A 22824-nucleotide genomic window follows, 5' to 3' on the forward strand; every position below is an offset into this window, starting at 1 on the left:
CAAAGAATCAATTTTCCGCTGAATCCACTGGGTTGTCCGAGCAAGGAGGTGGGGTGGAGCCATCCTCTCCCGGGCATATCTTATCTCAAACTGGCCCGACGAGACGACAAAGCCTGATATGCAACGTTAGACCCGGGTGGGCCCCAATGTGGGTCCCGTTCTTTTCTCTGGTCGAATGCGGGTATTCACCGGGGGAAGTCCTGCAAGGTAAGAATCGTTCTTGTTTCTTGTACCTCAAAACCCTAACCCAAACCTTCAATAAGCCTGAGAGTCTCTCCCTCGGTCTCTCTCCCCGGTCGAAGACAGCCATGCAGAGTACGCTCTCCAAGCTTCTATTCAACAATCTCGCGAGGCAGCTCTGCCATCTGCCTAAAGCTTCGATCTTGGGGAGATGTCTGCCGGCGATCGACTTCAGTACGAATAACGATCCTGGCGGACCGACGAGAGGCGGGAGGCGCAGGGACGACGGCTCCGAGGATCTCTTCCTTCGAAGTCTCAACTTCGGGGACGACGGCGGTGAAGAGCAAGAGATGACACATCAGGAAGCCCCTTCGCGTCGACCCTCCGCTAGGCCACCGCGCAACGGTGGCCAACAGAGCGGAAAGGAGCCGTCCTTCCGAGGGGATGACAGCATTGACATCGCGTCAGGTGATCATTTTCCTGGCCTGGAGTTTGGCGACGGGAGTAGAGGTCTTCGCGGGCGGTCCCGCAACGGACCCATGAGGAGAGACACTCCTAGAGAGGATTTTGGTCGTCAAGACAATATGGACGGATTCGGGACTGCCCGACAGAGATCGCCGTCACGGTCTGCTGGCGGATTCAGGGGAGAGGAATTGGACGATGGTGGTGAGGAGAGAAGAAGCGATCGAATTGGGGATTCCCTGGCGCAGAAAATTAATTTCGGAGAAGCTGGTCGGCGTAACAGGGTGGAAGAAGCCGATCAAAAGCCTGCAGTGGCCGAGTCTGCTGCGCAGGAGGCGCCGCCAGAAGACGCCGACGAGATTTTCAAGAAGATGAAGGAGACTGGGCTTATACCTAATGCTGTCGCCATGCTCGACGGGCTCTGCAAAGACGGGCTGGTTCAAGATGCCATGAAGCTGTTCGGATTAATGCGTGAGAAGGGCACGATACCGGAGGTTGTAATTTACACTGCTGTAGTGGAAGGATTCTGCAAGGGGGCAAAATTTGACGATGCAAAGAGGATCTTCAGGAAAATGCAGAAGAACGGAATCGTGCCAAACGCATTCAGCTTCACGGTTCTCATTCATGGTTTATGCAAAGGGAAGAAGTTGGAGGATTCGGTTGAGTTCTGTATGGAGATGTTGGATGCTGGGCATGCACCGAGCGTGGCAACTTTAATCGGTTTGGTGGATGGATTCTGTAAAGAGAAGGGGGTCGAAGAAGGGGAGAATGTCATCATAAGGTTGCGGGAAAGAGGTTTTGTTCTTGACGAAAGAGCTGTTAGAGAGCATTTGAACAAGAAAGGACCGTTCTCGCCGAAAGTTTGGGATGCCTTCTTCGGGAAAAAGAACTCGCGAGGACCTTTTTGATCTCTTCCTCAAGATAATTGGTACTCACAAACTTCTTATATTCCTCACTGTTGATTTCAGCATCTCCAATTTGTTCCTCATCAATACTGGTAAAGTAGTAGTAGTTCTGGCAAATGAATTTATTGTGTGTTCTTGAGGATTGTTTATGGTGCTAATAAACTGATGCATCTCTTAGAAGCACATTACTAAATGTTCAAGTTTATTATGACCAGAATTCTGATGAGGTGCAGCTGTAGGCATCATGAGATTGGTATGTGTTATAGGTTGAGGGCAACTGAGAAACTTGTGGAAATATTTCTCATCTTGGATGATTCTTTGCATCTCTTCCCATAAAGTAGCTCAGGCTGTGTTATATCAGAGTACAAGTTGGAAAGGTTATTGAGAGATGTAATGAGTATTTGATAATGGATTTGCACATTTTATGTTCCAAGCTTGACTTTGTGAATGCTTTATCTTCTTGTGCTTCTTGGATTGTTTCCTCTGTTGGTTTTCCTCTGCTAGTTTATGATCTGCAGGTTTGTTTTCAAAATTCGGACAGAGCGATTGTCTGAGATGGTTGAAAATTTTCTCGTCTTTGCCGACACACATGAAGATCATGATCTAAACTTAAGCTCAGTAATTTTTTATGAATCAGCCAAATAAAAGAATGAATGAGATATTACTGGTGCCATGAGATGAAGATATGATTCAAGGGGTTCTTTGTTATTTCCCAGCATGTTGTTGAAGAAGTGAAATGCAGAAACTTGTTGTATTAATTAGAATTATATGAAAATAAAATTGTATATGCAGACCAACACTGTCATGCTCTGGAATGAGTTCTGCAGGTTAACAATGCACTGGTAAATCTCAAGGCTATTCTATGTGATCATACTGTTAGGTTCTGCAGGTTAACAGTGTACTAAATTGTGATCTAATCTGATGATGTGATCTTTTTCCTTCTTGTAAAATGAAATAATACTCCCAAATTTCTGTTTTTCCAAACCTTTCTTTCTGTTTTTCATGTAAGATAACAAAGTATTATTCACAGAACAGCAAAGTTTCAATCAAGACTTCAAATAATCCTGCATGAGATGCTGGAGAAGAGAAAGTGCATTAACATTGTTCTGAAGCAAATGTATAATAAGCCTTCAAATGCCATCAAGGCAAACGAATTCATGATTCTAAGTTGAACCATGGTCTGAATCAAGTGCAAAGTGATGTTAGTAGGACAAACCGATGTCATTCTACGAAGCAAGAGGAGAATGAAGACTGCCTCCCGTTCTTCTAAGACCAAGACGAAGACTGCCTCCCGATCTTCTAAGAATTGCAAGTTAAGAATACCAAGACGACGACGATGATGATGGAGGCAGAATTCTTCTCTTCTGCTCTGCTGCGTGTGTTGTCAATCGATCTTAAACTTGCGGAGGAACTTCTTGCTAACCGATACAATGGTATAGGCGAAAAGAACGAAAGCAATAATAAGAACTGCGATGAATATTAAGAGATGTTAAGAAAATATTTAACAGAATTTTATTTCAAATATGAATGAAAAACTATGTGCATAGTGTTGTAAACTGTGCAGGAACTTCACCAAAAAAAAGTTCTCCATAAACAATATAAGACTTTCACATGCTAAGCAATACTCAGTGCTTATATTTGATGAAACAATGTAGAGTGAAATGTAGAATTGTTGTACATTTAGCTAATCAATACCCATAAACAACCAAGCCTTATCCATTATTTAACTGAGGTAAGCATGTAAGCTTTATTTGTTTGCAGTAGTAAGTCAATACAAATCCAAAAAAGTGACAAGCAAAAATAACACAAATTCAAACTTTTATTTAGCCATATAATGTTGGCCATATAAAGCTGCATAGGTAGAAGCAAACACTGATCTTATGATAGCACCTTCTTGAGATTTGTCAAGACTCTTGAAACTCTTTGAATAACAACCAATCACAATGTGCCATAAACTAGAACTTAATGAAAAGGTTAGGATACTTAACTAATATCACTAAATTATAAGAAAGCAAAATATTTTCAGGAAAATCTTAAGTGAGGATAAGTTGATGTAAACTTGGTGATTCAATTTCCAGAACTAAAAGAGAGATTTTTTCCGGTGAGATTGTACATTTCTCTAAATTCAGCTCTAAATAACAAGGTTGAAAGTGTGAAAGTGAAATGTAACGAGCCAATGGCATTCTAAAAAACAAGATCTGCAATTTCGTACCGTACCGAAGTTTCGACGTTCAGTCGATACAGTACGAAACTGTATACCGAGCGATATACCATTCGATATACCGCTCGGTATATATATATATATATATATATATATATATATATATTATTTAAAAGATGCCGCCGCCAAATGTTGTCTTTTTCTAATATATATATATATATATATATATATATATATATATATATATATATATATATATATATATATATATATATATATATATATATATATATATATATATATATATATATATATATATATATATATTATTATTTTTCGTTCCGCTCGGTAACGGACGGTCCGCGTACCGGTATGTTATCGGACCGGTACATACCGCCCGTACAGGACGGTATTATTCGGTATTGCCTACCTTGCTAAAAGGTATGAAAGTGAAAAACACTAGTTAGACACTCAACAGGAATCCATCATAGGTTCCATCTCTCGATCATTTAGGACCAGCTAGAATGCCAAAGTCAGTCATGAATTTAAAATGTAGTTCCAAACAAAAAAAGTTCTACTTAAACAGAAAAAAAAAAATCAATCCAAAAATATTCTAGTTGTAATGAAGGAGGGACAAATGGAGGTAGCAAAGGCTCAACAGTTTCACAAGAGGATATCATCATCATCATCATCATCATCATCATCATTATTATATAGTGCAGAAATTGTAATTTACAAAGACAATTCTGGCTTTTTTCTGTAAGATAATGGTTACCATGTGATTTCCCTAAATTCACACAACATGCCCTTTTACAGTGTGCACCATAATTTAATAATGATTATGAGACAAATCTTTGTTGTGTGACCTTTTTGTGGTGCAGCATTAAAACATTTTTAAAATAGGTCAACAACATAACAATTATGAGACAACTCCTTATTGGTCATTGATCTAAAATTTAAATTATTTCTCTGTGATAAGACTCCATGCCCTTTTATGGTGCACCATAATTCAATCATGAACATCATTTATATCCTCAATGTAACAACATAATAGCATATTACCCACATGTATCTTAAATACTACTTCCATCCTAATAGCAATGAAAAAATGAGAAGTGCATACCAGATACCAACGTCAGAAAAGTAGAGGCAAAAGAATGTCTCCAAAACCATGGAAGATCTATTTCGAGGGAGCAGTGACGTCTGTGTTGCCATGCTCCTTCCAAAGTGTTTGTGTTCCTGGGTTGCAGATCAGAAAGCAAAATATCTACAGCAATAGCAGGATCTCCATTTATGCCCCTCACTTCAACTTTGATTTTTTGTGGTACAACATCCCAATCAATCTGAATTGCGCCAAAATTTGGCTGAGCTGAAAAAATTCCACCAAAAATGCATCATTTTTTTTTTATTGACAGCTGATTGCTTTAAGTGAGAATTATGACACTAATAATGAGAAAATAGAATAGGTCAAGTTATATTTGAGATTCATAAAATTTAATCTCCATGCAGCAGTCCCTACTACAATAACTTTTTTAGTTCAAAACTGAAGTTTTAAATTGAATTACTATAATATGATGAACAAAATTATAGATTCATGAAACAACTTGTTCAATTAGCATGATGTTCAGTTTTCTTCTGAAATAATTCATGAAAATGCACTCAAGATGAAAAAATTAAGTTACATAAAACAAACACCTACGTTCCAACCTATGGACCATATGAGGGTACAGTGCTCAATAACAATTACATAAAGTCAAACCAAGCTATCAGTAAAAATGGTGCTTCCAACATTATCGTTGGCTGTCATACCATATGTGCATGATTTGTATCGGCATTTCACTGAAGAAACTCTCATGGTAGTAGGCGTCAACCAAGCTATAGCTCTCACAGCAAAAGCAAAAAATGGAGGCACAACCTTCTCAATAGCCTGAGTAAGTCCACTTGAGGTTATGTCATACAGTGGATACTGCCCACCACAGTCATAACGGGTAATCTCTCCAAAATGAACATCACCACTTATAAAGAATATTCCACTTCTCTGCATGATTAAAAACAACATCTCAGGTTAAAAAACTATTATTGAGCTCTGAAAGAGATAAATCCACATTTGTGTTTTTTTTATTTTTTTCAACTCAGAAAAGCAACAGAATTCCCTCGATTCTTATAAAATCATCACCTATTTTCTTTCCAACCAAATCATTTCTACTCTTCTCATTTAACAGAGTAGCAAGAACCTTTAAGTTAATTACATATTTCGAGATAAATATATGAATTATAATCAACAAACTTAAGATACTAAAACGAATTACTAATATATCATGTTGGGTCTTTGTCTATCTTTATTTCTTGTCCCTTCTATATCCTTTTCACATCAAGAAGAACATAAACATGTTAATTCCTAACTAACTACCCTTTTAATTGTGTTGCATAATGTCTTAACAATCTTACATGCATTACCTTGTATATTCTTTCCAATTTTTAATTGCTGCAATATTTTTTCCAACCATTTTCATAACTTCTTTTGCTTATTCAGAATCCAAAGCTTCTATGCCAGGGTCTCATGAAATTGCAACTTTAGCTAGCAGGATAGAGAAGAGATTAGTAAATTATAGCATACTGAGAAACTCCGAAACTGTTTGGATTATTGCATTTGTTCCATATGTTGGCATTTGCCGATGTAAAAGACCAGTATTTTACCACATCATAATACTTTTTTATATAATACAAAATGTAAATAACAAAGTGCAGGAAATCTAACAACCACTAATACAACAACTAATGCTGTATATGCAGCCACTAGCAAATTCTTTTGCTGCATCATCTACAGATTCTGGGATACAGGCAGCCACTCAATATGAATTATGCTAAACAGAACACTTGGAAAGCAGAAACAAAAGTCTTCTTAATGCAGAGATCAAGCTTGATGAATCACAACCAGTTACGTTGCACCATGTTATCTACAATACCAAAGAACAGCATCCAGCAGTCTGACATGTCATAATAACCAATAGCAAACACGATATCACAACTTACAGAACAAGATATCTTCAGAAGATAAAAGGTGACCTGCCTTGCTATCATGTATCAATTTATACAACCGCTCTCTCTCCTTTGGAAACCGTCCCCAGGACTCTGTATGAAACAATGGGCCTGTAGTCGCAGAAAGATTTGATATTACCTGAACAAAGAAGTACTAGTGAAAACACAATAGAAAAAGAATGCTATGAGGTGTAAATACCATGTCAGAGCAAGGTCAAAGATAGATAGTAAGCCAAAAGTTGGAACCTTGCCAAAAAAAAAAAGAAGAAATTTAGTCTGTTCTTTGTTTCTCTGGCAGGTGGGTGGTCTGGTGGCTTAGGCAATTAAGTTGTATATACCAAGTTTTGCCTTTTCGGGTACCAAACCCGTTTCAGCAATCTACTGGAATGGTACGTACCAGTTTGTACTAGTGTATCGGCACATGGCATGCCAGTCCATACCAGTGTTTCGACGAGGAAGAAAAAGAGGGTGAAGAGGAAGGGGCAGTGGAGGAACAGAGGTGGAAAAGGAGAAAGGAAGAAGGAAGAAAAAGAAGAAAGAAGAGGAGGAGAAGAAGTACAGCAGCAACATACCTGTGAAGAAGCAGTACCATCGCAACGGCGAAGAGACAATGACAAGGAATGCGACATCGTACGTGAGAAGAGACCTCGCATTCACGAGCCCTAATTTCCCTTTTTGTTCTTTTTTTTATGCTAAAATGAACTGGGGCTGACCACTTTTAATTTTTTTATTATTTTAATCGAACCACCTAAAACAGGGGAGGTCCACATATCAATCCATGCTCAGACCAGTACGTACCGCCCATACCATATTGTTTCAGGTGGTACAACAATCATTGGTATATACTAGACCCCTCCTAGAATAGTGCTGGAAATCAAGCAGTGTATTTTTTTCGACCACTTATAGCCAATTGTTCTTTATTCATACTGTCCTTTCTTGAAATTTGTGGATTAATGTAATACATCTTTCCCTAATTTTGCACACTAAGGTTATGAAAATTTTTGCATATGGATTTATGCAAAGTTGTTCGCAGCCATTCACTGTTACAAGTTTTAAATCATGTTACCTGAGTTGTCATTTTCTGGATCATGAAAATTTTCTTTTACCATACTACAAGATTTTGATCATGCTATTGCAAGATACAGCTGCTCCCACCACAGGCATTTACTCTTTCCAACAATGGAGCAAATAGTTGATACTTTGTTCATTTTTAATAAATTAAGGACAAGTAACACATAAAAAAGATCTAGAATATCCTCTTTATCCATGGAAAACGGTTTTATACAACAGGCAGAATCAATCAAAATATTAGATACTAGTTTCATAATTTTATAGCAATAACTGAGTAGTGAAGAGGTTCCTAGTTTCTGGCAGTGGGCAACACCTTTTCAACCTTAAGACCTATAGATCAAACATTGATAGGAGAATAATATTAAGTATGGAACATGATTGTAAGAAAAGCCATCTGGATACATATAACAATTATCGCATGTGCCAATCTAGAGTTATCTGCGTGAATTGCTCAAATGCATTTAATTGCAAAAAAAAATGTTGAAGCCCCACAACTATCTTCAAATTCAATATCCAAGGTTTATAAAAAAAAGGTAGTAGTGTAAAGAAATGCATAAATATCTAGTACCTGAATAGAAGATGCGATGATTGTAATTTCTGACTCGGGACCAGTCAATTCTTTCTCTAGCCACTCCCACTGAGAATCGCCTAAAATAGTTCCATCACTGGACAGGGGGTCCCTGTGATATCTCGTATCCAAAAGAATAACCTGTAGTACAGCCAAATCTGTATCTAAATTTCATAATTTTTTTAAATTTTTATCTTTTCATATTGCAACTTATACAAAAAAGAAATACATGATGAGAAAGACAAACTATGAAATAGATTCATGTTTATAACATATTCAAGGTCCAAGAGCTACATGTTTGGGGTACTGGCCATTCAATTTGTTTGATAAAGTCCAAGAGAGTAACCAATAGATTGTCTTCAGCCAATATAAGTAAAAAAGAATGCCATGAGGCTTAAATTTTTATCATGTTAAACAATTAAATATGACATGATGAGCTTGGAAGGGAACCTTCAACAATAACAAAAATCCTTTGGCAAATTCCGAGGTTCATTAACATACCTTTACTTGTTTTCCCTTGGGACCATATAAATATGAGGTATAAACCCCAGCTTGTTGTCGGCTACAAGAAAGAAGCCAAGGTATAAGTGTTGTCATATCAGGCTTTTGATAGGAGCAATCACCTAGATCAGAACCTTGCTGCTAGACAACAACATGTAAAGACATCTTACCAAGTTACATTTACATGAAAAATATAAAACAAAATTAATGGAGGACACAAAGGTAAGCACGTTTTTCTTACGACATTGTAATTCACATTCAGTAGATAGGACAAACAATTAAAATGCATTTAACTTTCTCCATTTTTCTGTGAACTATGTTTTGATATGTACATTTTAGGAGCATTAAAGAGATAATATGTGACATAATATTGCTTCTTGATGTTGTGACTGATCAATGACCAACTCCAAACAACACTGGCAAGAGTGACAAATTTGTATCAGCTATTTGTGAGTGCTTACCGGGGACTATCATCAGCTTCATCCAGAAAATCTAAGAGGAGCCTCTGGCTTGTATTTTTCCCACTGAATTCTTTTCCTGCATCATTCAACCCATAATCATGGTCATCCCATGTGCCAATTACCTGCAATAGCTATAGATCTGGTGATATAGTGCAGCGACAAGACAGAAGGATGGATAATATTCTTACACACAGATAACAGAATTAGAAATGCCAGTTGGCCCAGTTAAGTGCTGACCACTATGCAAGAGTTTCACCACTAGAAAACATGAAAATTTACATATCCAAATGCATCACAGACCTAATATCATCAGAAATTGATGCCTAGATTTTAACTATAATACCTTACCAGCTCATGCGACACAATGTAAATCTAAGAAAGTTCGTTAAAGAGGCTTATTCTATTTTATTCTAAAATCCATTTTTAAGGTTCCTTTTTCGTAAGTATCCTTCCAAAATCTTAAAGCTATATTAAAGGAAGCTGTGATCATTTTTCTTGTTGAAGCAGAGATGCTTTCAAGCTTAGACTAACTCGAGTTCATGTGTATGCTGTAGAATTGCAGACATATTAGCATGCAAAATAAAGGTAGCACTATAATTAAACGTACTAGAAAATCAATGATGACATAACAGAAAATGAGAATACCAACGAAGTAAATTCAGTTCGATAGGCAATGTTGCAAAGAAAGAAAAGTTCTTGATATTATAGACACGGACCATCTAAACCTTTATACGAAATTGCATTTGTATTCATATTGCCATCTAAAGAGGGAATTCTTTACTATGGAAAACACTCAAATCTAATAGAAAAAATGAATTGGAGCCTGCAAACGAAGCAGCAGGGTGTGAGGAATCCACCTGAGCAGTCTGTCTCAGCTTAGAGTAACCCGGATTGCTCTTAGCCAACTGGTACCTTCTCCGCATCTCCTGTTCCGTCGAGGGGAAGAATCTGGGCACGTTCTTCCACGGCCCGATGGTCCTCTCCTTTCCCAGCACCCTGAAGGAGCGCTTGTTGTCGCCATAAATGTTGTCCCCTAACCAAACGAAAACCTGGGGATCGAAGTCAACGATCGCATCCCAAATCGGCTGTCTCAAGACCGGCAACCATAGCATCAACAATCAAGCGGTCCATATAAGCCAAAAATAACTACATGCAGAAAAAGAAGGTAGTTTTGCGATCGCGGCGACCAGAGTCATCGATTCCCTAAGAAAAATCAGGTAGATATGGCACCTGCGGCGCACTCTGGTTGGAGCAGGAACCAAAGGCGATGCGCGAGACGACGGAGAGGGGAGACCGGTCACCATGCGAAGATGAAGAAGCCAAACATAGGGCTACAAAGGCCACAAGGAGGAGTCGGTGGCAGGATTGCACGGAACACGAGCTACTCCCAGGTGCCGCCATCCTGACGACGAAGAACCAAAGCATAAGTGTGCTCTCGACTTGACGAATAGAGAGAAAAGGACGAGGAAGAAAGAGTTCGACTTCCCTCTGGAGAGAACAAAGAAGGGCTTCCCTTTCTATAAACTATAGTTAATGATAACTAACCCCGCACGAGCCACGTCAGCAAGATTTAGACTAGCCAATCGATCGATTTCGTTCGTTGATCGACTCAAAATTGATCGATTTGGTTGATTGATCGATACGTCTTGGTCGGCCGCTGATACCGCCACCCAACGACTGACGGCATTTGATCCAATCTCGCATGCGACGTGGTCGAACCGGACCCGTTCGTTTATTTATTTGGAAACTGCGCTTGGCATAAATTAATTTGCACCACTATTAGTACTACCCGCTTAACTACCTGCCAAGTGACTGCCGGAAATCGTCGAGACACGTGGGCGGCTGACCAGGGCGGCGCGGTAGACTTCACGGGTGCGTAGAGGAAAGTTCTTATCATAATTAGACTATGTGCTATGCGAAATTCGTTAAATTTTCACTTTTGCCCTTGCGGTGTCAAGGATTCGATTCGGATGTGAGTTCGACCCGACCCGATCAATCTTGAATTCAACCTAGCACAAACTATATATAAATATAAATATAAATATAAATATATATGCATTTAAAATGTTATTCTTCTTCTTATTACATTTCTAATTCTAACCCAATAGAGGGATTTGCAGAACAACAACTGAACTCAATTCTAGCATGTTATATCAATCAAAACAATTCCCTTTCAATTCAATTGAGACATAAGAGTTACGCTTGCTGTGGGACAGAAACATGAGGCCGGCCCAGTTAGAGGTAAAAGAACCGGGCTTTTAGGCCGCCTTTTAAAGACCAATGGGCCGATGGTTAAAAGACTATATTGACCTCAATGTGTCACGAAAGGTTTAGGGGTAAGGTGGTAAATTCAGATTAGACAGCACAGGTTCTCGCACCTATAAATATGAGGCCCGCTTTCTGATGGCGAGAACCCTAATTTTGGTGTTTGTTACGCTGCATCTGACGACCGCCGCAAACCCTAATCCGTATCGGAGAGGAGAAGAACTCGGTGGCAATGGTTACTGCGAATGCCTTCGTTTTGAATCTTTAGATTTTTCTTCTGTTGGGTCGATGGGTTCTGTGATATTTTGCGATCGATCGATCGGTCGATCTCTTTGATGCGGTTGATGATTTCGTTCTCTTTCATCGTGGGTGACGAGCAGGCGGATGCTTCGGACGCGGTGGATGTGGGAGGGGCACAGCCGAAGAAGAGGACATTCAGGAAGTTCTCCTACCGCGGCGTCGACCTCGATCAGCTCCTCGACATGGGCCTCGATGAGCTCGTCAAGCTCTTCGATGCTCGTGCTCGCAGAAGGTTTAGATCTCTATCTTTTGAGTCTCTTGTTCCGTTTTTGGATGTATTGATGTGCTTGTATCGTCTAATGGTGGGTGGATGCGTGCAGGTTCCAAAGAGGGCTGAAGAGGAAGCCCATGGCTCTGATCAAGAAGCTTCGTAAGGCGGTATGATGCCAGCTTTTGTGTTGACTAATTAGCTTCGTTTTCGGTCGTAGGATGCCAGCACATTTTGTCATGTGATTTTGCTAGCCCTTTTGTTACCAGTCTCTTGTTCTGTGTTGCTGGTCTGATTTAGGATTGCGGGGATAAATATATACACGCCTTGTTTGGTGCAGTTTTATGTTGCTTCTCTTGTTTTGTTGTCTGTTAAAGTAGAAATCCGAAGTAGAAAGTAGCTTTATCTTTTCTTATTTAAAAAATCCTACAAAATTGAGAGAAGGGTCTCTCTATAATATTGAACAAAGTGGGAGAACAAACTAAAGAACATTTTCCAACATATTTGTCAGAAATATCCATATGCAATATTGAAACAAATAGGGCACGAGAGACAATGGATGATTTGTGATAAATGCACCTCATGACAAATTGCACCACCAACGAACCACAATATATACACCATGGAAGTTGTGATCGGACTGCTGTCATTGGTTTTGGAAACAATCTGCATGGATGAACAATGGAAAATGATATCAATGTTGATTTTTTATAGGTATTTACAAAGATACCATGGGATACTAAATATTACAACCGGATGTTATAAATTAGTGTTAATGTTTTAGATCTACTGTTCGACATGAAGGAAAATAGTAACTAGATATTACTTTTCAATTAGAGTGGGGTGATAATAAGTGGGATTTACTGTTTTCTTAGATCACAATAAGAGAGTAATAGTTTTGTAAGAAAATTTCAGGATCTGTTATGCTTTGTGGTCAGAACATTCGGCTGCTAGAAAGTAACATATCCACCTAGTGAAAATTGCTCAGATGAAAGTTTTGATATAAAGCTGTGGGTTTTTAGAGATTTTAAAGTAATGGATGTTTATTTAAGATTTTACTTGCAAAAAATTATAGTTCTGAAACATAGGAACATTATCAATCTTGGATAAATTTGGGGAAAACCAATCAAGGTTACTTGGTTGTTTCCAAAGAAGATGTTTTAATGCATTCAAAGCATGTTATTTGATTATTTGGATATGATTAAGCTCAAGCCATATCCCTATTTATTTCTGGAAACTTAAAAGACATATTTTTGGACACAAACGTTTGAAAGAACACATTTCTGTGATATTACCGTAGAACATTAACAAACAGATTCGTTGTTACGTAGTACTTGATTGTCACTAGTATAGTATTTGCTGTATTGAGTTTGAAATGTAATTAGTCAGGCAATAAAATTATGAAGGGAATCCTTGGAGGGGAAATAAGTTCTGCTTAGTCACTGATATGATGTATATAATGTGAAGGTTTTCTGTGAAGTAGAAAATATTTTTGAAGATGTGCATGTGTTGGTTCTGTACGGAGAAAATATATGTGCTTAATATATGGGCAGTTCTTTGTACGATAGAAATCAAATACACTTTCATATAGGCAATTTTAAAGAATGAACAGAACACCATCAAAATGAGTTAGTTTAATCCTGATGTGAGGTGAATGCATACGAAAAGGACATTTGATGTGTCAGAGCCAACTCTTTGATCTTTGGAACTTTTGGGATCCATATGAGCTTGCTCTTTCATGTAGTAAGCCATATCCGGTCATTGTCATCTGCAAATTGCAAAGCAAAATTAGCCAACTTGACCATAGTTGTCATTCATTTGTCTTTCTTTTTGCAAATAGAACCCTGTGATTGTTCATATATTTCTTTTTGTATTTGTCTTTCCTCACAAATTCTCTTATTTGTTACGATTTAAAATTTTGCAGAAGCGTGATGCTCCCCCTGGTGAAAAACCTGAGCCTGTGAGGACCCATCTAAGAAACATGATAATAGTCCCGGAGATGATTGGGAGCATCATTGGTGTCTACAATGGCAAAACCTTCAACCAGGTTGAAATCAAGGTAACTTCTTTGTTCCGACACGGTGGGAACACTTTTGAGACATGTTTGTCTTGTATGTTTGACATATCATTGTTCTGCTGGACCCAATAGTATCATGTGATATATCAAAGATCTTTTTGGTGATTTAACCTCAAATTTTGTATGAGTTCACCATAAGATAAAAGATGCTGGTTGTTCAGGAGGGTCTATTCCTGCAATTAAATTAATGTGTTTTCATCTCTGTTGCCTGCAGCCTGAGATGATTGGTCATTACTTGGCGGAGTTCTCCATCTCATATAAGCCCGTGAAGCATGGAAGGCCCGGGATTGGTGCCACTCACTCTTCCAGGTTCATACCCCTCAAGTAATCGAGGAGCGTGGGAAGAAGGTTCCTACTCGTATTAGGGGGTTCTTATTAGTTACTGCAGCTTCTAGTATATGATGTTTCAGAGATTTATTATTTGGTCATGTCATGCTCTGTTAGGGACCCGAGAGGGAAGAAGTAATTACGTTTTGTACCAGGGTTTTTATACGATTTTGTTTGCCAGTGTCCAGCTTCTTCGATTAACAGTCAGTAATGAATTTTATGTGTCAGATATGGATAGGCCTTTTTGGACGGAGGTTTTTTGTTGCATGTGTTGGCTTCCAGACAGTTGGATCCAAGATGGCGAAATTGCTCCTTAAATACCCTTTCCAATATTAACTTTAGATCTGACGTTTAGGTTGATGAATCGTCTCTGATAACAGCGCAACCTTAAGCAAGCAGAGTCGGGCATGTGAAGCAAAGCTGCTGCAACCTTTTAATCAAACATGAAATCAGAACCCTCGAGAGTCGTAGGACATGAGTGAGTCTTGTATTGAAGAAATCGATAGGATGGTCCGAGAAGTAGGAAAGCAATTCAGTGTCATCGTGAGCTGCAGATTTCTTCTACGGTTAGCATTCCTGAAAACAACAACTACATCTCATAAATAGCATATAGCCCACAAGAGAGTTCTATACAACAATCACCAGGACTAGTGTCTTAATCATCACAGGCTAAGACCTATAGCTACAGGATCGGAATCAGAAGTAGAATTCACCGATCACCACCATAGCCCTGCACTATCAGTAACTAATCGCCATGCAGAGTCAACAGAGAACATATTCCATGCCAGCCCTAACAGGTTCATGACTACCAAGTTTGATCATCCCTCCCTAACTAGCAAGGAAGTAGGTCAGCTAAGGCAATGTGTTCCGCCAGGCCAGTTGGGCATTGGCTTCTCTCAAGCTTCTTGCCCTTCGATAATCAATTTCTGCATCTGAGAAAGACTGTCTCGGCTGAGCTCGCTTGCCGAGTCGGTGGTCCGAGGCCCTTGAGTCACTGTCCTCGCCACCATCTGTGTCAGGGTTAGCATCAGCTACAGCAGAGGTGTCTTCAGACTGAAATTTTGGTTCCGCACCTGGATAGTATAAAAGACAAGGGCTTATATGATATACAAAAGAAAATAACTCATCTGATGCTGTATGATCCAGACAGCAGTGTTTCCCTTTGGGTCAATTTTCAGTAACAGAAGAAACTTGTATTATTGATTGCGGAAATGCAAGCATGGTGGAAAGGTTACCTGCATGCATGTTGTTCTGATCAGATTTGCCATCAACTGCAACTGCATGAAGAACTGCCATTTGCTTTGGACTAACAGGATTCAGCAAATCGGACACCTTTTTCCCTTTGTCATCAAACTCAATAGCAGAGTACTGCTCCATTCCAGTTTTACCATTTGCTAATGGAGTGATGGTAAAGGACACGTCAACAGGATCAGATAGCTCCACGTAGTTCTGGGTAGTGATGATCTCATCTGCACTAAATCCAAAGGACGCTCTGTAGGCTTCAATCTCTTCCACGTCCTGTTTGCAAGTTTTATTATGTCTAATTCCACCATTGGAGTAGACATCTGCTTCCCGGGAAATACTAAGCCTCCCTCCAGCATGAGGATACGATTGTTGTGCCTGGTCCAAATGAAACTGCGCAGATGTTGCAGAGTAAAAGAAGCTGGAATCAGGACACATAATGAAATTCCTGGTTGTAGAGGAATTCAGCCCAAACAGCTTTGATGCCCCACTCCTGGAACAGGGAGAGTCATGTGCAGATGCAGAAGCATCCCACTGTGCGGGAGTATCCTGCTCAGGAAAAGGTGAAGATAGCCCAGTTCTAGGAGTTCCTGAGGCAGGTGATATAAGGCTACTAGAAGGACTGCCAGGATAAAGTGGATAAGTTGCCTGGAGATCACTTCCGACCCCATAACTTGATGACAAATAATGCACTCCATTCTCTTTCCCAGCACCTTTAAGATCCAGTGATGATGACAGAAAACGAGCAAAAGGCACATCCGGGGATGAGGGAGTTGTAAGGTGAGCAAGCTCAGGTGGAGGGGTTAGCGGAGCGGTTGATGGTTCGGTAGTAAAGGTAGAGAACACAGGTGGTGAGACCAATTGAGTCTCATGAGCATATGGCCCGGTTGCATACATGGTTGACGATGGTCCTCCAGGGGAGTTTGCTGATATTGACAAGAAACAATTGGGTGATTGAGCTGTCGATGGGAGTGCAGAGTTTGTAAAAGATGCTGGAGATGAAGGTGGAGCAAGAATGGATAGGTTCAGTGTTGTATTTTCATTAGAAATTCCAGCAGACTGGGGCCCATTTGCACGACTGCTCGATGCATTTCCATCTGGAATGCGGGATGCTGGAACAATTCGTTTCCCTCTCTTTTGTGATCCAAAACAGGACAGCCCACCAAAGCAGCCTCCCCATCTACTCCGCTGGCACAAAAACAAACATGTATTAGATGGTAGAAAAAGGAAAGATCTTCATATCTGCAATCCTACTCAGCAACAAACTTGAATCAATCATACAGAAATGCTGGCCGAACATACCTGGAAGAACCATAAATGTTGTCTAAAGAATTACAATATTTACTCTGAAGCCTAAAATTCTAGTCTTGGTTTGTTTTGAGTCTTAAACTACCAAAAAGAAGATAAATAAGCAGGTAGAAAAAAGAAAGGTATGGGCAAAGAAAGAGCAATGATTAGGTTGGTTTTGCTTAATTTTGCCAAAAGCTAACCTGTTGATATTTATTATTATATCTGTAAGTTCTTGCTCAAGTTGAAAGTCCAACTTCTTTATTTTTCAAACTTTAATTCCTCAATTATTCAGAATAAATGATGTCCTTGAGAGTGAAAAGGATGACAAGGCAAATAGTTTTTCTTTCTTCATTCTCACATTACGAACTGATTTTACACTACTACATGAGTAGAATAAGCTGAATCTTAATGCTGCAAGCTTTATCTGATGAATTGTAAGAATGACAATCTGAGGTGCAAAACAGAATCTTCTTTTTGTACAAAAGAAATATAAGCATCAAACTCATGAATTTTAGCTTATTCTGGTAGTTCAAAACTGCCTTCACATTGTGGCATAACATACCAGGTGGTCTATTGTCATGATGCCAGAACATTTGACAATGCCCTCTTGTTTATATGCCGATGCATGTCTAACATATAATTGTCCATCAATCATGTGTCCAAGCAAGCACTTCTACTATTGAACCCGTGTACGTCTGTACGATCGCTGGCATGCAATTACATATGCCCATGCCTAATGCCAATACCCGAGCTGCCTAGCATGGGTAACATGGTTGATACAGAGTTCGCAGTTACCTATATCATTTACAGTGAAGTGGGTTCATGTCAATGCTCGTGTTTGAACATCTTGGGCATTCAGGATAACACAAGGTTGGTCAAATACCATTAAGTAATGATATGACAACAGACGTTTTGCAGGCTTGCCATATATTTGGTGTCATTACTAGGGCATTGGTGAGATCATCAGTTAAAAGAATGTGTTAAAGGCCATGCGGGCTGTTCCTAATAAAAGATTACTCAGGTAAGAGATATTAACCATTATCAAGTGGTAAGATGACTACGCCGTGTAGTCTATTATGTTATATTGGTTTCAACAACATTTTCTCTATCATTATGTGTGGAATTCTTTAAAAATAGTGGGTATGGAAAAGGCTAACTTAAGGGGCATGATGAACCAAACTGACAGCTTGCTAAGAAAAGTTTAATCAGTGAGTTCTGAGCTTAAATTTGAAGCTCAAATGGCAGTCCTTATACAAGATTTAGTGGAATTCAGCAGTTTGCACTCGTTAGGACTGGCGTTATTCGAAAAGGTATCACGAGAACTCCTTCTATTAATGATCTAAACATGGATGAGTTTAAACACAATTATCCACCCTAAGTTCCCTGCCAACCAAGCCCCAACAAATCCACAAAAAACCAGCCAATATAGCACGTCCTGAGACTAACCACAGAAAATACAGCATCCATCAGCAAACAATCAAGCAATCAAGGTACCACATAGGACATATATGGCATGCAACTGCATACGCTGGTGAACATGTAGTCCATATTAAAATATTCAAACATGTAATCTAAGACGAACAAGAAATGTATAATGGAGTATAAATAATAAAAAGTTAAAAATATGCAGCAACCCAACAAAGAACTTAGGGAGAAATATTTAGACTCATATTAAAAGATATTTACGAATAAGTTATAAGAAATTGGTAGAGCTAGTTAATTATCATGAACCATGTCCTATAAACGGATATAGCAGCACAAACAAGTCGCTCTAATGAAGAAATATAAACAACATATGAAATTGCATTTTCATGATTGTAGGGCCACGTTTGCAGCATGTTGGTGTATGATGATGTAACCGTATTGTATAACACATTGTTTCATATGCAATAATACTGCATATCAAGAATTCATATGCCTTGTATTATGCTGTCATGTAATAACCATACAAGGCATCTAGAAATGTATTCTAAAATATAAGATTCTGTATTACAGTTGCTTTCAGCAAGGGCAAGATCAGTTACTTATGGTATAATTATAATTTCCTGTGTCAGTTGGTTATGATGTCATTTACATTTCCTGCAGATCAGTTGGTTATGATGTCATTTATTTCATGTGAAGGTCAAGTTCCCGTGCAAGGTTTGTAGTTCTTAAATGATCAGTCGATCACTTCTGTAGACATGCATAATAGGATCGCAATGCTGACCAATTGATTCAAGTGTTTAAAACTATACCAATTTAATATTCTTGACATTTCTATTGATTAATCTGGATCAATAAGCATTTCTGCAAGTTTCATCTACTGATTAATATTCTTGACATTTCTATTGACATCCAACACATCAAGAAGACATAGAAACTATGAAGACAACCATTACTCATCAACACATAGCTGCCACACCACCAGAAAAATGAGAAAAGTCAAGCAATCAATATGTCATGTCAGAAAAATTGGAATGGAAAACATTTCCTTAACTGCAAACACTCAAGGAAAGACCGGCAATAAAAGGTGAATAGGAGCATGTTTATTGAGGTCGGACACACTCTCTCTGCTTCCTAAAATCCCCGACTTTAGGAGATCTGGCTTGAGCATTGAATGAACCACATCGAAAACCTGTCCTGACATCGGTCTTTGTGTAAGGAAATGAGTTTCGGAATCAAAACCACATCGGGAGCTTTTGGCATCTTGGGTGACATTAGACCTTTTGCCGTGAATTAGGTCTGACCAAAGTTGACTGGTCTACTCACTCGAAGGCAGCCACCGATATTAGGCAATATCACATCATATTGTCAAGGCCCCAAACAACTAATAAACTAAATAGTCAAAAAGAGAAAGGCATCGAAAGAGAATGAAAAGTCAAGGTGAGAATAGAAGGATATGATGTGACACAAAGAAGAATTCCTAACTTAAACAACAAAATTCAACTGATTCAGATATTATCCCCAAGTACATTAATTTTTTTTAACACATGAACAATCACAATATTTCATTTAACGACATACATATTCTTCATTTATTTCAAAAAGCTGCATGCTGGTTCAAAAGACAAACACCTATCATCAAAATCTTTAGGGGTTTAACAATTGTCCAAACAAACTCTTATAAAATATTACAATATCATGGCCTCATTTAAAATAATATCATGACAAAATGCAGCAACCTTATCTTTCATCTATATGTGATTTTCCTAATTTGGACCATTAAATTAAACCAATATACGATAAAAATATTTGAAAGCACATTAGCAGATATGAGGCATGTAGATATTTACCACATGACTACTGATAAGAAATTTTTTTTTAAAAAAAGCCTAATCTGTAGTTTATTTACCAAAACACATTCAACAGCACCACTTCCAATTGACAACATGGATTTTGCTGTATTTGCAACAAGAATAATAGGACTCGATACACCTAATTATCTGAAAGACATTATGTTACTGCAATGAGAAACTAAATGAAACTGGATGACATTTGCTTTGCAAAATAACATAGGATAGTGATCATACAATAAGAACATGAAAAAAAAGAGTTCCAATTCATGAAGAAATGAACGTGTAGAATTTCTGGACAACAATCTCTGTGTTATGATGAAAACAAATAACAAGAGGCCAAGCCAGGAATGTGGAATGTTACAGAACTTTTGAAAATGCAAGACATCACAAATTCTTCCCAGCATGCAAAATTTGAAGAATTGTACGGTAGCCACTAAAAACAAACATAGTGTGTTCATTCAAGACTGATAAGATAGACAGATAGATAAATACAAATCAAAAAATTGCAAATAAAACAGAGAATCAAAACAAATGGAGACATGTAAGCTTCCGAACCCAAGCTGGTAAAAGCAATAAACTTAAACAATGATAATTGACATGTCAGGGTAGATAGCAAAGGTTCGATGACAAGGAAATGAAACATGAAAAGCTTTGCATATGTTTTCCCAGTTTAACCATCTTGTTCACTGTCTTCTTGTAATGACGGGGAAGGATAATAGGCAACTCTGATGCAAGCCAACACTAATTTGCATCATTCAGTATATTCATCTGGAAGGCGACAAATCTGGGATTTGGTGCACAGATGAAGTCATAGATGATTAAAGAAAAGTACTCATTTATTTTTGGCTTTTTAACGGAGTGAGTAAATACCTTAGTCACTTAGGAAGAGTTGTAAGGGTGGATTGTGACAGTAGCTCTAGCTGTGCATCATACCATCATTATACTTTGCATCTCAGTAAAGGGAAAACAGAGAGAAATTAAAGCAAGATGTGTTAATTTACCAACAAAAGCATCTACGGAAAAAGCAGTCTTTTCCACTGAGAGAGCATCTATGTGGATACGATACTGTTGATCCCAAGTCTAAGGGAGTAACTAGCATAAAACCGGAGTTCGAAGTGCCTCTGCTTGATGTAAACCCTAACATTTCAGCTTCCTAAAGCTTAACAAGAAGAAGATCTGTGCAAGGCCTCTTTACTAATCAATGATTAAGAGATCCGGTGTTGGTTTCCCACATCTGAGCAGCGAAAAGCCCCTTTAGAAACCTAAATCGACAATATAAGGTCCGATCCCCAACAGAATAGGCAGCATTCAAGCAGAGACGCCAAAGAAAACTTCACACACACAACGTCGGCATGATTTGCGCCCCGGAACCCTAGATCTGACACCCCGATCTCCGCATCAAAGAAACGGAGGTGCCGGATGGTCTCAGATATTTTCCTCTCGTTGCAATTGCTACAAATCTGAGAATAAATTCGCGAAGAGCGGCTCCTAAACCTAGGCCTCCCCAGGAAACAGAAAAAGAACAAACGAGAGCCAAGATCGAGAGAGAAGCACAGTGTGGAGAAGCAGCACGCGTACCCTCTCCGGAGGACGGAGCCTCGGCTCCACGGAGCCAATGGCCGTGGCCGCCGCTGCCGTGCTAATGGACGCCGCCGCCCCACCCCCAACACCACCACCCCCGGCCCAGCTGCTGCCTCCGCCTCCACCATTCCCCGCCATACCTCCTCCTCCCCGCTTCCCCTCACATGCTCCGCTCTGGATCGAGCTGGATCTGCGCTGCTCCACCGCAGATCTCGAGAAGCGCACTCGGTCTCCTGACGAAGGAGATGGGACGAGAAAGGAAAAGAGGAGCGGGGAGGCCCGCTTTCGTCTGCTTTGCTCGGGTTTTGTTCTGATCTTAGTCAGAGGAAGGGAGACTGATCGAGAGAGGAGCAAATGTGGGTCCGCTTCCTCGTCTCCTCCTCCTCCTCCTCCGAACCGCTGCTTCTGCTGCTGCTGCTGCTAATTTACTACTGCTGCTGCTGCTACTCGTCTCGTGCTTGGCGTTGAGCACCGTCCCGTTACGACTCCGTATTTATTATGTGAGAGAACAGAGGAAAGCCTTCCTTCAGTGGAGGCCGCCATGCCTCTTCGAGGGGTAAACTATTAGGGTACGACGCGCTGGGGACGGCCTTTATTCCATAACGGGATTCCCTGTAACGGTTATACCGGCACGCGTCGTGACGGTTACATTGATCTGGTCAAGGCCTTTCTGTCCGTGACACGTCCACCGCCCGTGCGCTCCCACCCATACAGTAGGGCCCACCGGGTCCCACCGTCAATCTTCGATCACAGGAAAGATAACAAAACGGGTAACGCCTAAGTGAGTAAGGAATGCGGTTTCTGTTGGCTCAATTATTTAATAAGTGCCGCCGTTACATTTTTTGGGGGTCCCGAAAACGTGACGGGACAGTTCGGAACTGTTACTTCGACACGGACGTGCCCACATGGGC

The 22824-nt window shown here is 39.6% G+C and overlaps 4 protein-coding genes across 7 annotated transcripts; 2 read left to right on the forward strand and 2 right to left on the reverse strand.

Moving 5' to 3' along the window:
• Positions 1-198: 198 nt before the first annotated feature.
• On the forward strand, positions 199-1980 carry LOC135642054 (uncharacterized). The gene is made up of 2 exons (XM_065157837.1): positions 199-1570; positions 1763-1980. Exon 1 carries the CDS (start codon positions 309-311, stop codon positions 1548-1550), a length of 1242 nt encoding a protein of 413 aa, XP_065013909.1. The 5' UTR covers positions 199-308; the 3' UTR covers positions 1551-1570; positions 1763-1980.
• Positions 1981-2600: 620 nt separating this feature from the next.
• On the reverse strand, positions 2601-10852 carry LOC135642413 (uncharacterized). Of its 4 annotated transcripts, none has more exons than XM_065158547.1 (9): positions 10579-10852; positions 10206-10397; positions 9349-9479; positions 8888-8948; positions 8387-8527; positions 6779-6886; positions 5518-5746; positions 4832-5077; positions 2601-3014 (listed from the first exon to the last, which is right to left on the reverse strand). In XM_065158547.1, the coding sequence occupies exons 1-9, from the start codon at positions 10771-10773 to the stop codon at positions 2932-2934; spliced, it is 1386 nt and encodes a 461-aa protein (XP_065014619.1). In that variant the 5' UTR covers positions 10774-10852; the 3' UTR covers positions 2601-2931. The 4 variants fall into 4 exon arrangements, with proteins under 4 accessions (XP_065014619.1, XP_065014620.1, XP_065014618.1 ...); XM_065158548.1 differs by having other exon boundaries at positions 10206-10437; XM_065158546.1 differs by having other exon boundaries at positions 9349-9470; positions 10206-10433; positions 10579-10851.
• Positions 10853-11750: 898 nt separating this feature from the next.
• LOC103992400 (small ribosomal subunit protein uS19) lies at positions 11751-14774 on the forward strand. Its single transcript, XM_009412079.3, has 5 exons — positions 11751-11848; positions 11994-12145; positions 12234-12291; positions 14046-14180; positions 14413-14774. The coding sequence occupies exons 1-5, from the start codon at positions 11846-11848 to the stop codon at positions 14524-14526; spliced, it is 462 nt and encodes a 153-aa protein (XP_009410354.2). The 5' UTR covers positions 11751-11845; the 3' UTR covers positions 14527-14774.
• Positions 14775-15102: 328 nt separating this feature from the next.
• LOC135643052 (uncharacterized protein At1g76660-like) lies at positions 15103-22461 on the reverse strand. Its single transcript, XM_065159591.1, has 3 exons — positions 21911-22461; positions 15761-16955; positions 15103-15598 (listed from the first exon to the last, which is right to left on the reverse strand). The coding sequence occupies exons 1-3, from the start codon at positions 22049-22051 to the stop codon at positions 15378-15380; spliced, it is 1557 nt and encodes a 518-aa protein (XP_065015663.1). The 5' UTR covers positions 22052-22461; the 3' UTR covers positions 15103-15377.
• Between the last annotated feature and the right edge of the window lie 363 nt (positions 22462-22824).

Source organism: Musa acuminata, chromosome BXJ3-7 (genome assembly GCF_036884655.1).
Source record: "Musa acuminata AAA Group cultivar baxijiao chromosome BXJ3-7, Cavendish_Baxijiao_AAA, whole genome shotgun sequence".
In the NCBI taxonomy this organism is placed as follows: Eukaryota; Viridiplantae; Streptophyta; class Magnoliopsida; order Zingiberales; family Musaceae; genus Musa; species Musa acuminata.

Excerpts from the sequence above, each read along its gene's own strand:
- LOC135642054 (XM_065157837.1), top strand. The coding sequence starts at position 309 with ATGCAGAGTACGCTCTCCAAGCTTCTATTCAACAATCTCGCGAGGCAG.
- LOC135642413 (XM_065158545.1), bottom strand. The coding sequence starts at position 10,773 with ATGCTTTGGTTCTTCGTCGTCAGGATGGCGGCACCTGGGAGTAGCTCG. Across the intron at positions 5,078-5,517 it reads ATACAAATCATGCACATATG|CTCAGCCAAATTTTGGCGCA; the intron begins GTATGACAGCCA and ends GAATTTTTTCAG. Across the intron at positions 3,015-4,831 it reads TTTTCTGACGTTGGTATCTG|TTCTTATTATTGCTTTCGTT; the intron begins GTATGCACTTCT and ends TATTCATCGCAG.
- LOC103992400 (XM_009412079.3), top strand. Across the intron at positions 12,146-12,233 it reads GATGCTCGTGCTCGCAGAAG|GTTCCAAAGAGGGCTGAAGA; the intron begins GTTTAGATCTCT and ends GGATGCGTGCAG. Across the intron at positions 12,292-14,045 it reads TCAAGAAGCTTCGTAAGGCG|AAGCGTGATGCTCCCCCTGG; the intron begins GTATGATGCCAG and ends AAAATTTTGCAG.
- LOC135643052 (XM_065159591.1), bottom strand. The coding sequence starts at position 22,051 with ATGGCGGGGAATGGTGGAGGCGGAGGCAGCAGCTGGGCCGGGGGTGGT. Across the intron at positions 16,956-21,910 it reads GGCTCCGTCCTCCGGAGAGG|CGGAGTAGATGGGGAGGCTG; the intron begins GTACGCGTGCTG and ends TTTTTGTGCCAG. Across the intron at positions 15,599-15,760 it reads TCAGAACAACATGCATGCAG|GTGCGGAACCAAAATTTCAG; the intron begins GTAACCTTTCCA and ends TATACTATCCAG.